The sequence below is a fragment of the Manacus vitellinus genome, unplaced genomic scaffold (assembly GCF_001715985.3).
Source record: "Manacus vitellinus isolate BGI_N305 unplaced genomic scaffold, ASM171598v3 scaffold_105_pilon, whole genome shotgun sequence".
Lineage (NCBI taxonomy): Eukaryota > Metazoa > Chordata > Aves > Passeriformes > Pipridae > Manacus > Manacus vitellinus.
The window spans coordinates 613,528-625,300 of record NW_021938824.1 but is presented as its reverse complement, the minus strand read 5'-3'; the positions used below and the strand labels follow the sequence as shown (position 1 = coordinate 625,300).

Sequence of the window (11,773 nt, the reverse complement as noted above, 5' to 3'; positions counted from 1 at the left end):
CCCCCGGGCCCTGCCGTGATGCCCCTAAACCCTCTGCCTTCCCCAGAGCCCCCTCGTTCCCCCACGGAACTGGCACGCCTGGCACACCCCCCCCGGGCTCCCCGGGGACCCTCCCCAGCTCTTTCTCCGAGGGGATGCTGCCACGGACCGATGCCAGGAGTTTTTTGGGGTGCACCCGTGACTGGGGGTGTTCCTGATCCCATTGGGACCCCATAGGCCCCCGTTGCCCCAACACTGGGTTGACGACACGGCTCTGGGGGTGACGGGGTGTTGCCACATCCCCGTCCCCAAATCCAGGGCCCGTTCCCAATCCGTTGTGACGCTCGGTTTCAATCCCAGCGCCCCCGGAGCCTTTCCCATCCTGGGGGCACAGAGCACTTCCCAGTCACCCTCGCCCCTGTGCTGTGTGCCCGGTCTCCATGGGAGCGTGCCCGTTGCCAAGCGGGCCGGTGGAGTGCTTGCCACCGCCATCGAGCCGTTGGTATGACAACGGGGACATGGGTGACCCGGGGCGTGGTGCTTCGCGTGACGGGGGACGGTCCCGGTCTCGCCTCGCCAACGCACCGGGGCGTCCCCGTGGGCTGCGGGAACCCACCGCGCCGGGCTGGGCCCCTGCGCCCTCACCGGCCCAGGGATTTATCGAGGGAGCGAGAGAGCGAGCGGGACAGCGTGGGCGGAACCCCCGGAGCAGAGGATGTGGGGTGACAGGGCTGAGCCCGCCGGGGCGCCGGGCCCCGCTCCTCGCCCCTCCGCTTGAGGCCTGAGGGGACCGGGACCCCCTCGGCGTGCGCTGCACTGGGGCGTCAGATGAGATAACGCAGCGAAAGTGGAGCATCCGCGTACAGAGCGAGGGACGGAGCTGCCCAGCGCCCGCCGGCCACCCTCAGGGACGGGGCAGGGGGCTCCCCCAGGCCAGGCACCGCGGTGGGGGGCACAGGGGCTGAGGGGGGCACGGCTTGGCCTGCAGCCCACCCCACCCCGCCGGCTGCCCCCATGCTGGATCACCGAGCCAGGATGGAGAGCAGCAGGAAGGAGAAGGTGAGGCTGCTGCAGGGGTGATGCCAGGGGGTCGAGAAGGACAGGCTGGGGGGCACCCAGGGGGTGTGGGGAGCAGCGTGGATCCTCACAGGGGGTTCTTGCCTTCCCTGGAGCGAGTGGCCAGGTGCTCCTGGCATCTCCCGAGTTTCCAACAGAGGTAGCTGGGAGGATGGCTGGCAGGGAGGACACCAGCTCCTGGGCAGCCTGGGGGCAGCCTGACACGTCCAGGGAGGGTCCTGTCCCTGAGGTCACCCCCCCAGCATAGCACAGGCCCCACAGCACTGAGGGCTTGTGATGGAGCTGAGAGCATTCGTGGGATGCTCTGCTGGGCTGGGATGCTCCCACCATCTTGGCATTGCCCTGGGCATCTTTTGGCCACAAGGCTGCATCTCTGGGATGAGATGGGGCCCATCACCTCCTTTGGCTGGTTGTCACTGTTGTCACTGAGACTCTCAGCAGGATGGCACATGGCTCATCCCCAGTCAAACACTGGTTGTTTGTGGGAAGCTGCTCCCATCTCTTCTCCAGATGGATTGAGCTCACAGGGCCATGCATGAGGACAGTGGAGACTTTCCCTGCTGCCAGCTGGGACATGGAGGGGACACAATATATGCTGGGTGTAGCCGGCCACCACAGCCAGCAGCCATGTGGTTCCCAGCTCCATCCCCTTTGTGGGTTGCACTGGACCACACTGTTTCCATGGGAAGCTGAGAGCCGGATTCCGTCACATGAGAAGAGCCAAATCCAGCCAGGGAAGAGCCAAACCTGTTCTTTTGGAGGCGAGAGAAGGAATGAGTAGGGACACACGGTGGTGAGATGGAGAAATAAAATTTGGACCCTTGGGTGCCAGCCCTGGGACAGGGACCCTCCGCCTGTGGCAGATCCAGCATTCCCACAGGTGATTAGCGCCGAATACCTTCAGCCAATGATCCAGGCAAGATGGTTGAATGCAGCTCCGTGTTTTCCTGGCAGGATTTTTTCAATCATCCCAGGCTGAACATCTTCCAGATCATGCCGGACCTCACCGTAGTGCTACCTTGGGTGACTGGCCCCACTCCGGGGTGTCCGGCGGTGTCCCCCAGCCCAGAGGGGTCCATGCTGCAGCCACATCTCTTGGGCTCCTGTCTCCTGGCACCTGGGGGTCCAAGACTAATTAAGCCCCCAGAGTTCAGCACCAGGATAGAGGGGGAGGTGAAGGGATCCCACTCAGCTGTGGATGGTGGCTGAGGCCACAGGAGCCCTGCGGGGCCTTGGAGATATTTGGGCTGAGCCCTCACTTGGGGGTCTGGAGGCTGAGGGACAGCATTGAGAGTCATGTTACGAGGAGTGGTCCCGATGTTAGGATGCTCCAAACCACACCCCAAACCCTTTACTGAGCCCCCCACCCAAAAACCTGTTGGGAAACAGCAGCAGCCTCAAGGCAAACATCTGTCTGCTGGCCAGAACAGGAGTGGGAGCGTTGGAGCCTGCCCAGAGCCCGGTGACTAATGAGCCCTAATGCTGTGGCTGCAGCTGGTGGAGCGAGCACCGACTCCGGCTCCATCTGACAGCCGGGGGCCTGGCCCCAGCCCTGCTGCCTAATGGAGGCTGCGCCGAGCCCGGGGTTGCTACGGAAAGGATAAACACAGGTCCTGCCTGCCAGGTGCTTCCCTGGAGTGGGCCCTGCAGCTCTACCTGGCAGCGAGGCAAGGATTCCTGAGAATCTTCCTGCCCACCTGCCCTCTGCCCCAAATTTGGTGGGTGGAAAATTGTGCCTGTGATTCCTGGTAGGATACAGGGAGAGGGATGTTCCCAGGGGAACAAGGAAGACACCAGCACCTTCATCATGGAAGAGTCCTACATCCTTGGTGGGAGATGCTGTGCTTCTCAGTGGCATGGCTAGAGGCACTCCTTGGTGGGAATGGCCCTGGGATTCATCAGGATGGAATGTCCTAGGGCAGTGGTTGAAGTCCTGCTGGAGTGATGCTGGCTTCTACACAACCATCCAAACAAATCAACTTGCTGATGGGGACGGTGCAGGGACCCCAATGCCAACCACGATGTCCTACAGGCAGCACCGGGAGTGGATGTGGGGCCTCATGCCAGTCCTATGGATTCCCTGGTGCATATGTTCACCTGAAGGAAGTAGAGCAGTGGGATAAGGCATTTTGGGGTGTCCATGAGCCAGTGGGGAAAACCAGGGTCGAGGGAAGGGAAACGTGGTTATTTCTTGCAGTTCAGGCCCCTGCACCCCGTGTCCTCCAGCCCTGGGTGATGCTATATCCCACGCAGGTGGAGCAGATCTTGTCAGAGTTCCGGCTGAAGGAGGAGGACCTGAAGAAGGTGATGTACCGGATGCAGAAGGAGATGGACCGAGGTCTTAAGCTGGAGACACATGAGGAAGCCTCTGTCAAAATGCTGCCCACCTATGTCCGCTCCACCCCTGAGGGCTCAGGTATGGCATCACTCCTGGTCCCTTGTGTTACTCCCTCTCCAGACCCTGTTGAGCTCCATGCAGAAGGCTGAGCCCACCCCGAGCCCATCACCTTGTCCCCCCCTCCCCGGCTTTGCAGAGGTGGGAGATTTCCTGTCGCTGGACCTGGGTGGCACCAATTTCCGTGTGATGCTGGTGAAGGTGGGTGAGGGGGAAGAGGGGCAGTGGAAGGTGAAGACAAAGCACCAAATGTATTCCATCCCAGAGGACGCCATGACTGGGACGGCCGAGATGGTGAGTGGGGCACACAGGGCATCCCGTCCCTTCCCAGTCCCTGTCAACGTGCGTGTTCCAGTGAGGACACTGGAGGGGACACTCTTCATCCCTCCCATCAGCAGAAAGCAGGGGGTGGCCAGGCCTGGGGAACCCTCGGTGGGGACGGGACAGTGTCGGTCTGTGTGTGGTGGGAGGGTGGTAACAGCCCCTGGCAAAGGCTGGGTCTCCTGTCTTCCAGCTCTTCGACTACATCTCCGAGTGCATCTCTGATTTCCTGGACAAGCACCAGATGAAGCACAAAAAGCTGCCCCTGGGTTTCACCTTCTCCTTCCCTGTGCGGCACGAGGACATTGACAAGGTGAGGGGGTGGCTGGGCAGCACAAGGGCTCGGGGGTCCCCGAGCACCAGCTACATCCACAGCCCCATTTTGGTCTGACTCCCATTCCAGGGCATCCTCCTGAACTGGACCAAGGGCTTCAAAGCTTCCGGCGCAGAAGGGAACAATGTGGTGGGGCTGCTGAGGGACGCCATCAAACGGCGAGGGGTGAGAGGGTCGGCTGTGCTGGTACCACCGCGGTGGGGGGACCCCGGCGCTCCTGGCTGTCCCTGCGATGGGCTCACTGAAGCCCAGCTTTGCCTGCAACAGGGCTGCTGGAGCCTGGTGTGTCCCCAGGAAGGGCCATTCCATGCGTGTGCGCACATGTGCAACACATGCCCACATCCTCACCCTTGGGGACTCTCTACCCCAGACCTGCCTGCTGCAGGACAGCCCAGCCCCCTGTGAGCCTCCAATGGTCCCTGTCCTGTCCCCAGGACTTCGAGATGGACGTGGTGGCGATGGTGAATGACACGGTGGCCACAATGATCTCCTGCTACTACGAAGATCACCGGTGCGAGGTTGGGATGATTGTGGGTAAGACGCCCCTTCTGCAGGGACACACGGCCAAGGAGGGGGGACCATCCCCTGGCCCTGCTCCCCTGCTGCTTCCCCGTCCCTTTGGAGGGGCACACCAAGGACAAGGGGGTGGCAATGGCACCCTGCTGAGGCCTCCGGAGGTTGGGACACACGATGGCATTGTCTGTCCCCAGCACGGTGGTGGGAGTGCCTCAGGAGTAGAAAGGGGGTAGTCACCATAACAGGGCTGGTCCCCATAGCACAGCCCTCCCCCCAGGCAGGTGGCTGTGGCACCTCATCGTGGGAGACCCATGGCAGGTGGCTGGTGTCAGGGAGCTGGGTGGTGGGGATGGGTTTGAACCCTGCAGGGAGCAGCCCCCGCCTCTCCCAGCCCCCTGCTATCTTTAGTGCCATCAGCCACGTGCCATCTGGGCTCCGCGTCCCCTCGCCTGGGTAAACACGCACTGGGATGTTTATCAGCTCCTTGGGGCCGGGCTGGCCTCAGCACAGCACCCGGAGCCCCTGGGACCCTGCTGTGGGGACAAGGGGCCAGCCAGGGCTGTGGGGGCGCACGGGGGGCAGGATGACCATCCCTGTCACCGCAGGATGGGGACATGCAGCTCCGAGCACGAGCCCCCAGCCACGATCTCGGTCACCGAGTCCCGGTGCTCATGGAGCAGCAGGGGCCAGCTGTGCCATTTCTTTACTCTGAAATGAGGTCTAGAATGGAAACATGAAATTGTTTGGGTTGGAAAAGCCTCTGAGGTCATCAAGTCCAACTGTTCCCCCAGCACTGCCAAGGCCACCACTAACTCATGTCCCCAAGTGCCACATCCACAAGTCAGTTAAATCCCCCCAGGAATGGGGATTCTACCACTGCCCTGGGCAGCTGTGCCAGGGCCAGAGAGCCCTTTCCATGAAGAAATTGTCCAAACGTAAACCTCCCCATGTGCAACTTGAGGCCGTTTCCTTTCTATCCTTGGAGCAACTTGGTCTAGTGGAAGGTGTCCCTGCCCATGGCAGGGAGTGGAACAAGATGAGCTTTAAGGACTCTTTGAACCTATACCATCCCATGGTTCTATGATTTGATGAGTCTATTGCATCCCAATGCTGGGTGGAATAGGGATAGAGATTTGGGACCTATGTAGTAAGTTCCCAACCATCCTTGGTTCCAGCTTTCATGAAATCACAGAATGGTTTGGGTTGGAAGGTACCTTAAGGATCATCAAGTTCTCTGCCATGGGCAGGGACACTTTCCACTAGACCAGGTTGCTCCAAGCCCCTTCCCACCTGGCCTTGAACACTTCCAGAAATGGGGCAGCCACAGCTTTTCTGAGAAACATCACCTGCCACCCTCACAGAGAAGAATTTCTCTGCAATATCCCATATAAATCTTCCCTCTTTTAGTATAAAACCTTTCTCCCATGTCCTGTCACCTCTGGAGCCAGCCCTGAAGTAGTTGTAGACCATGGTGCCACATCACCAGGCTGAGGAATGTCCCTCACAGGTTCAGGAATGACTCCACGCAGGTCCCAACCCCCATCCTGGCACATCTCTGGACCTTCTCCAGTTCCCCCCCCATTGCTCCAGAAGACTATCCCAGCTTTATCTCAGTTGGGATGGGAGGGCCGTGGTGGGGGGGTCACTGTTCCCCCGCCACTGGCCCTGTCCCCGGTTCCTGGCAGGGACGGGCTGTAACGCCTGCTACATGGAGGAGATGCACAACGTGGAGCTGGTCGAGGGCGATGAGGGGCGAATGTGTGTGAACACAGAGTGGGGGGCCTTCGGCGCCTCGGGGGAGCTGGATGAGTTCCTCCTGGAGTACGACCGCGTGGTGGACGAGACCTCCCTTAACCCCGGTCAGCAACTGTAAGGAATAGGAGAGATCCAGTTCCTCTGGGTGTCCCCCCTGACCCCCTGCCACGCTGGGCTCAGCCCCCCGGCACGGAGGTCCTTCGCCCCAGGCTGTGCCCGCGTGCAGGGACACAGCCGGCAAGGAGGGGGGAAGGAAAGAGGGGGTGCCGCACGATGTGGCCCCCCAAATCCCAGCCCTGACACCGCCCCTTTGCCTGTGTCCCCCCCCAGGTACGAAAAGATCATTGGGGGAAAGTACATGGGGGAGATAGTGCGGCTGGTGCTGTTGAAGCTGGTGGATGAGAACCTGCTCTTCAATGGGGAGGCCTCTGAGAAGCTCAAGACCCGTGGGACCTTCGAGACCCGCTTCATGTCCCAGATCGAGAGGTGCGAGGCTGGGGAGCGGCACCCCCAAACCAGCCTGCCAGGCTGCACCGTGCTGGGGGTCTGTGCTGCCAGTCCACACGGCTCCAGGTGCTGTACCAGGCTGTCCCACGTGGGGATCCCTCTGTTCCACCACACCATACCAGTCTGCTCTGCCTGCCTCATATTGGGGTCCCTTATCCCATCACCCCACAGCAGCCTGCTCTGACTGTGCATGTTGGGGTCCCTCTGTCCCATCACCCCACACCAACCTGTTCCGACTGACCCAATTGGGGTTCCTCATCCTGACACCCCATACAACTGCCCCATAATGGGTTTTCCCCCAACATTCCCCGCTGACCCCCACTCTCCCCTCACCCCAGCGACTCCGACGACCGCAAGCAAATCTACAACATCCTGTCAGGCTTCGAGCTGCTGCCATCGCGGACAGACTGCGAGATCGTGCGCCGGGTGTGCGAGAGCGTGTCCACGCGCGCCGCCCAGATGTGCTCGGCTGGGCTGGCCGGCGTCATCAACCGCATGCGCGAGAGCCGCAGCCAGGACACCCTCAAGATCACCGTCGGCGTTGACGGCTCCGTCTACAAGCTTCATCCCAGGTGGGGATCCCCAGGGCCTTCCTGCCATCCTCCTCCTTCAGCCCCCATTTGTGACCCTGTTTCTGACCCCGTTTTCCCACTCCAGCTTCAAGGACCACTTCCACGCCACAGTGCGGCAGCTGACACCCGGCTGCGACATCACTTTCATCCAGTCAGAGGAGGGCAGCGGGCGCGGGGCCGCCCTCATCTCGGCCGTGGCCTGCAAGATGGCCTGTATGATGGGGCAGTGAGCCGGACTCAGGGGGCGGCGGGGGGCCAGTGGTCCCACTCGGAGCGCTGTGGGAGCAGACACAGGTGCAGAAAAGAGGTGGCTCCAGCCCCCCAATAAACGGGGTACGTGTGGACTTCTCTGGGGCCGCTTGGGCCAGCACTCCTTGTGTCCCCCTGTGCTGGCAGGGAGACCCACATGGGGCTGCCCCACATGTATGGGGCAGTCGAGGCGCTTCCCATCCCCTCGCCCCCCTACATCCTTACCCAGCTGCAGCGAGGGGGCTCTGACACACCCAGCTCCTTTGCTGGGGGAGAGCCCCCCAGGGAGATTGGCTTAGAGATAAGGGGCTCTTTATGGGTACTTGGGGGTTGGGGTGGAGGAGCCCCCCACCAGTGAGCCCTGGGGTGCAGAGACTGACCAGAGCGCACCAGAGCTGGGCCAGTTGCAAGGGTGAGGGGTGCATTTTGGGGGGATCCCCTCCAGCCATGTCCCCACAACAGGGTGGGGAGTGGGGCATTCAGACCCCCCAAACTGGGCATAACAAGGCTAAATCCCGCTTCCACCAGCAGCAGCACCCCAAAACCCTGTGGGTCCCAGCCCACCCTGAACAGAGGGGCACACAAGTGCCCTCCGGGGCTTTTCCATGCTCCAGAGTGCCACTGCTCAGTCCCTTCCCGATTTAGCTTGGGGCAATAAGGGGGAGGATAAAAATCAGGGTCCAAGGTAGGGTGGTAGGGTTCCCTGAAAGGTCTGGGGCACCCCAGAGATGCAAGTTCACCAAGGGTTTGGAGCAGTGTTAGGTCCCCTCTGGGGGTCAAGGGCACCCCAGGGTGTTGGGGTCCCTCTAAGGATCTGGCAGTACCCCAACATGTTGTGGTTCCCTAAAGGCTCTGGAGGCAACCCAGTTTTGGGTCCCCCTGAGGGTCTGGAGCACCCCAGGGTGTTGGGGTCCTCCTGGGATACCCCAGGATGTTGGGATCCCTTTGGGGGTTTGGGGCACCTCATGGTCTGTGACTCAGGGTATTGGGGCCAGCCCTGGGTGTGGGGCCACCCCATGTTATAGACCATCTTGGGGGCCCGGGGACACCATGGAATATTTGGAGCCACCTCAGGGGTCTCTCCCATGTCACCTTGGGCAATAGGGGCACCCCAGGATGTAGGGACATTTCAGCGTGTTGGGGTCACCCTTGGGCATCTGGGGCCACCCGGGGGGGCTGGGACACCACAGGGTGTGGGGCCAAACCAGAGGTCTGGGGCTACTGCGGGGTCTTGGTGTTCCCCCAAAGCAGAGGATCACCCCAGGGCTGCGGGGGCACCCTGGAGGGCTGGGGACATTGGGGACACTGGGGGAGTCTGCATCACCCCAAGGGACAAGGCCACCCCAGCTGTGCCACCCCTGAAGCCTCCAGACCCACAGGTGGCACTGGGATCCCCACAACCCATTGGAGGAGATCCCTCTGCTCTGATTGGCTGCAGCCCTCAGCCAGCAGGATTCCCCGTGATTTGATTGGCTGCAGCCAGCAGCAGCTCAGGCTTCCTGTGTTCATTGGCCATGGCCAAAAGTGGATTCCCTGTGCTCTGATTGGCTGGGGCTGATGAAGGGATTCCCTGTGCTCGGTGGGGACAGTGCCAGTGCCACATGTTGGGGACAGTGAGGATGATCCCAAGCTAGTGGCAGTGCCAGTGGCGAGCTGGTGCCAGTGCCAGTGCCAAGTGTGTGAACAGATGCAGTGCCAGGCATGGGGCTGTGCTGGTGCCCAGGGAGGGGACAGTGACAGCTGGGGCCACTCGAGTGTGCAGAGGGAACTGCTTGCTACACCCCCCAAGGGACACCCATGCGACTGCTGGCACCTCCAGTGTCCCCTCTGCCCTGCTGGTGGCAGGCCAGGGCCAGTACCAGGTGCGTGCCATGTGCCCTTGTCACCAAGTCCCCCTGGGGCAGAAAAATGTGAGACACACAGCCAGAGGAGGGACTTTATTGTGGGGGAGGGGGGGTCGGGGCTGGGGGGCATCAGGGGCTGGGGGGACATTGGGGTTCGTGGGTCACTTGGGGCTGCACCCTGTGGAGACAGGAAAGAGCAGGGAGTGAGTTGGAGGCCAGTGGAAGCAGCTCCTCCAGCCCTCCCCCTGCTCCAGGACACATTCTGGGGTGCTCTAGCTCACTCCCATCCTACAGGAGGGCAGCAGAGAAGGCACAGGACCTCCAACCACTCCCCAGGCAGGTGTGGGGTGCAGGGTGTGGGATCAGGCTGTGGGGTGCAGGATGTGGGGTACAAAGTGTGGGATTCAGGGTGGGGGATGTGGGATCAGGATCAGGATATGGGGTGCAGGACACAGAGTGCAGGATCAGGGTGTGGGGTGCAGGATACAGGGTACAAGACACAGGGTGGGGGAACGGGATATGGGGTGCAGGATTGGGATGTGGGGTGCAGGATCGGGATGTGGAGTGCAGGACATGGGGTGCAGAATCAGGATACGGGGTGTAGGATCAGGGGGGTGTAGGATCAGGATGTGAGGTGCAGGATCAGGGTGTGGGGTGCAGGATCAGGACATGGGGTGAAGGACATGGGCTGTAGGATCAGGGTACAGGCGGGCACTGACCATGCTCAGGCCTTGCAGATGCCCATGGTGGTACAGATGTCCCGGGGTGTGTCCCCGTTCTGCAGCCCCTGGCTGATCTGGTCCTGGTACTGGCTCACCAGCTTCTGGCACTGCCTGCCCAGGAACCGGCCCAGCAACCGGCAGCCCTTCTTCAGCGCCGCTGTCACTGCAGCCTGCCATGGCCACGTGGGTCAGGGGGCCGTGGGCAGATGGCCCCTGCCCCAGCCTTCCAGGCCCCTGTCACCCCTCACCTCGTCAGGGTCATCACCCGCCAGCGTCTGTATCTTCTTCAGTGCCTTGGTGCACAGGCTGCACTTAATCCTCCGGTCCCGCCCCACGTTGTCCCTGTCGGCCTCATCCCCCTGTGGGGACACGCAGACTGTCAGGGCTGCCCAGACCCCGGGGTGGCCCTGGCAGGAGTGGGGGGTGGGTGCTCACCAGGGCCAGGCTGTCCCAGAGGTCCTGGCGCTGCCGCTCCTGGCTGCAGCGTGTGGCCATGGCCGTGTCCTGGCACCGGGATGTGGGGTCACCCTGGCAGGGCAGGGGGGCCACAGCCTGTGCCGCTGCACGGGGACAGAACAGTGAGTGTGGCCACGGGCTGGGGGCCTGTCACTGAGCTCCCCGAGGCCCCCGAGGGTGCCCAGAACCCTGAACCACCAGCCCCAGGTGCTTAGCACCATCCTCACCACCCCTCCTGCCTGTCCCCTCTTCCTCTCTCCCCCATCCCTGGATGCCTGTCCCCATGCCGACCCCATCCCTGCCACCCCCAGGTCCCCACACAGACCCTATTCCCCCAGGCACAGCCATCCAGGCTGTCATTCCCGCTGTCCTCAGGTGTCCCCTGTCCCTCCACCCGGGGGTGACCATCCCCCGTGGAAGGCAGAAGGGTCCCCATTACCTCCGACCACCACCAGCACCAAAAGAAGGGTCGAGCTTTTGGCAGCCATGTCGAACTGCTGAGGGGGTGGCAGTGGGTGACAGCGGTTGACAGCCTGTGTCCTGGACACCTTTTATAGCGGGGCCATGGGCTGCAGGGGCGGGGGGGCCAAAACCCCAAACCCCCTTAAAACAGAGCATCTCTGTTCCCCAGAGCCCTTCCTGCCTCACACCTCCGCCCCTGCAGGAAGGGGACGCGGGGGGGCCCAGGGGGATTCGGGGGTAACACGGGGGGGTTCTGGGAGGAACACGGGGGGCTCAGGGCCCCCCACCCCGCCAGCTGCAGGAGCAGGGGAGCTGCAGGGCTGTGCGGGGACACACGAGGGTATCCCGTGAGCCCCCAAAGTGTGGGGCAGAGGGGTGTGGCCAGACTCCCGTGGGCTCCATCCCAGGGTCCCCTTCGTCTCGTCCGGGCTCTGACTGGGGAGTAGCGGGGCTTGGGCTCAGTGTCCCCCCGGGCTCAGTCTGGCGTCCCCTGTGGGGGTCGGTCCTGGTGCCCCCCGCGGGTCCGCCCCCCGCCATGGCGATCGCAGACGTCACTTCCTCCATGTGGTCACGCTGCTTCCGGG

At 62.3% G+C, this 11,773-nt stretch overlaps 2 protein-coding genes across 3 annotated transcripts; one reads left to right on the top strand and one right to left on the bottom strand.

Annotated features, from left to right (window-relative positions):
- Positions 1–278: 278 nt before the first annotated feature.
- On the top strand, positions 279–7,789 carry GCK (glucokinase). Of its 2 annotated transcripts, XM_018088574.2 has the most exons (10): positions 279–1,038; positions 3,310–3,472; positions 3,591–3,745; positions 3,966–4,085; positions 4,176–4,271; positions 4,541–4,640; positions 6,308–6,491; positions 6,708–6,863; positions 7,223–7,456; positions 7,542–7,770. In XM_018088574.2, exons 1-10 carry the CDS (start codon positions 994–996, stop codon positions 7,684–7,686), a joined length of 1,398 nt encoding a protein of 465 aa, XP_017944063.1. In that variant the 5' UTR covers positions 279–993; the 3' UTR covers positions 7,687–7,770. The 2 variants fall into 2 exon arrangements, with proteins under 2 accessions (XP_017944063.1, XP_025752531.1); XM_025896746.2 differs by lacking the exons at positions 279–1,038; positions 3,310–3,472; positions 3,591–3,745; ... (1 more) ...; positions 4,176–4,271; positions 4,541–4,640 and having other exon boundaries at positions 6,372–6,481; positions 7,542–7,789.
- A 1,839-nt stretch (positions 7,790–9,628) lies between these two features.
- LOC108644273 (saposin-C-like) lies at positions 9,629–11,698 on the bottom strand. Its single transcript, XM_018088579.2, has 5 exons — positions 11,167–11,698; positions 10,707–10,831; positions 10,520–10,630; positions 10,269–10,441; positions 9,629–9,727 (listed from the first exon to the last, which is right to left on the bottom strand). Exons 1-4 carry the CDS (start codon positions 11,213–11,215, stop codon positions 10,274–10,276), a joined length of 453 nt encoding a protein of 150 aa, XP_017944068.1. The 5' UTR covers positions 11,216–11,698; the 3' UTR covers positions 9,629–9,727; positions 10,269–10,273.
- Positions 11,699–11,773: the final 75 nt, after the last annotated feature.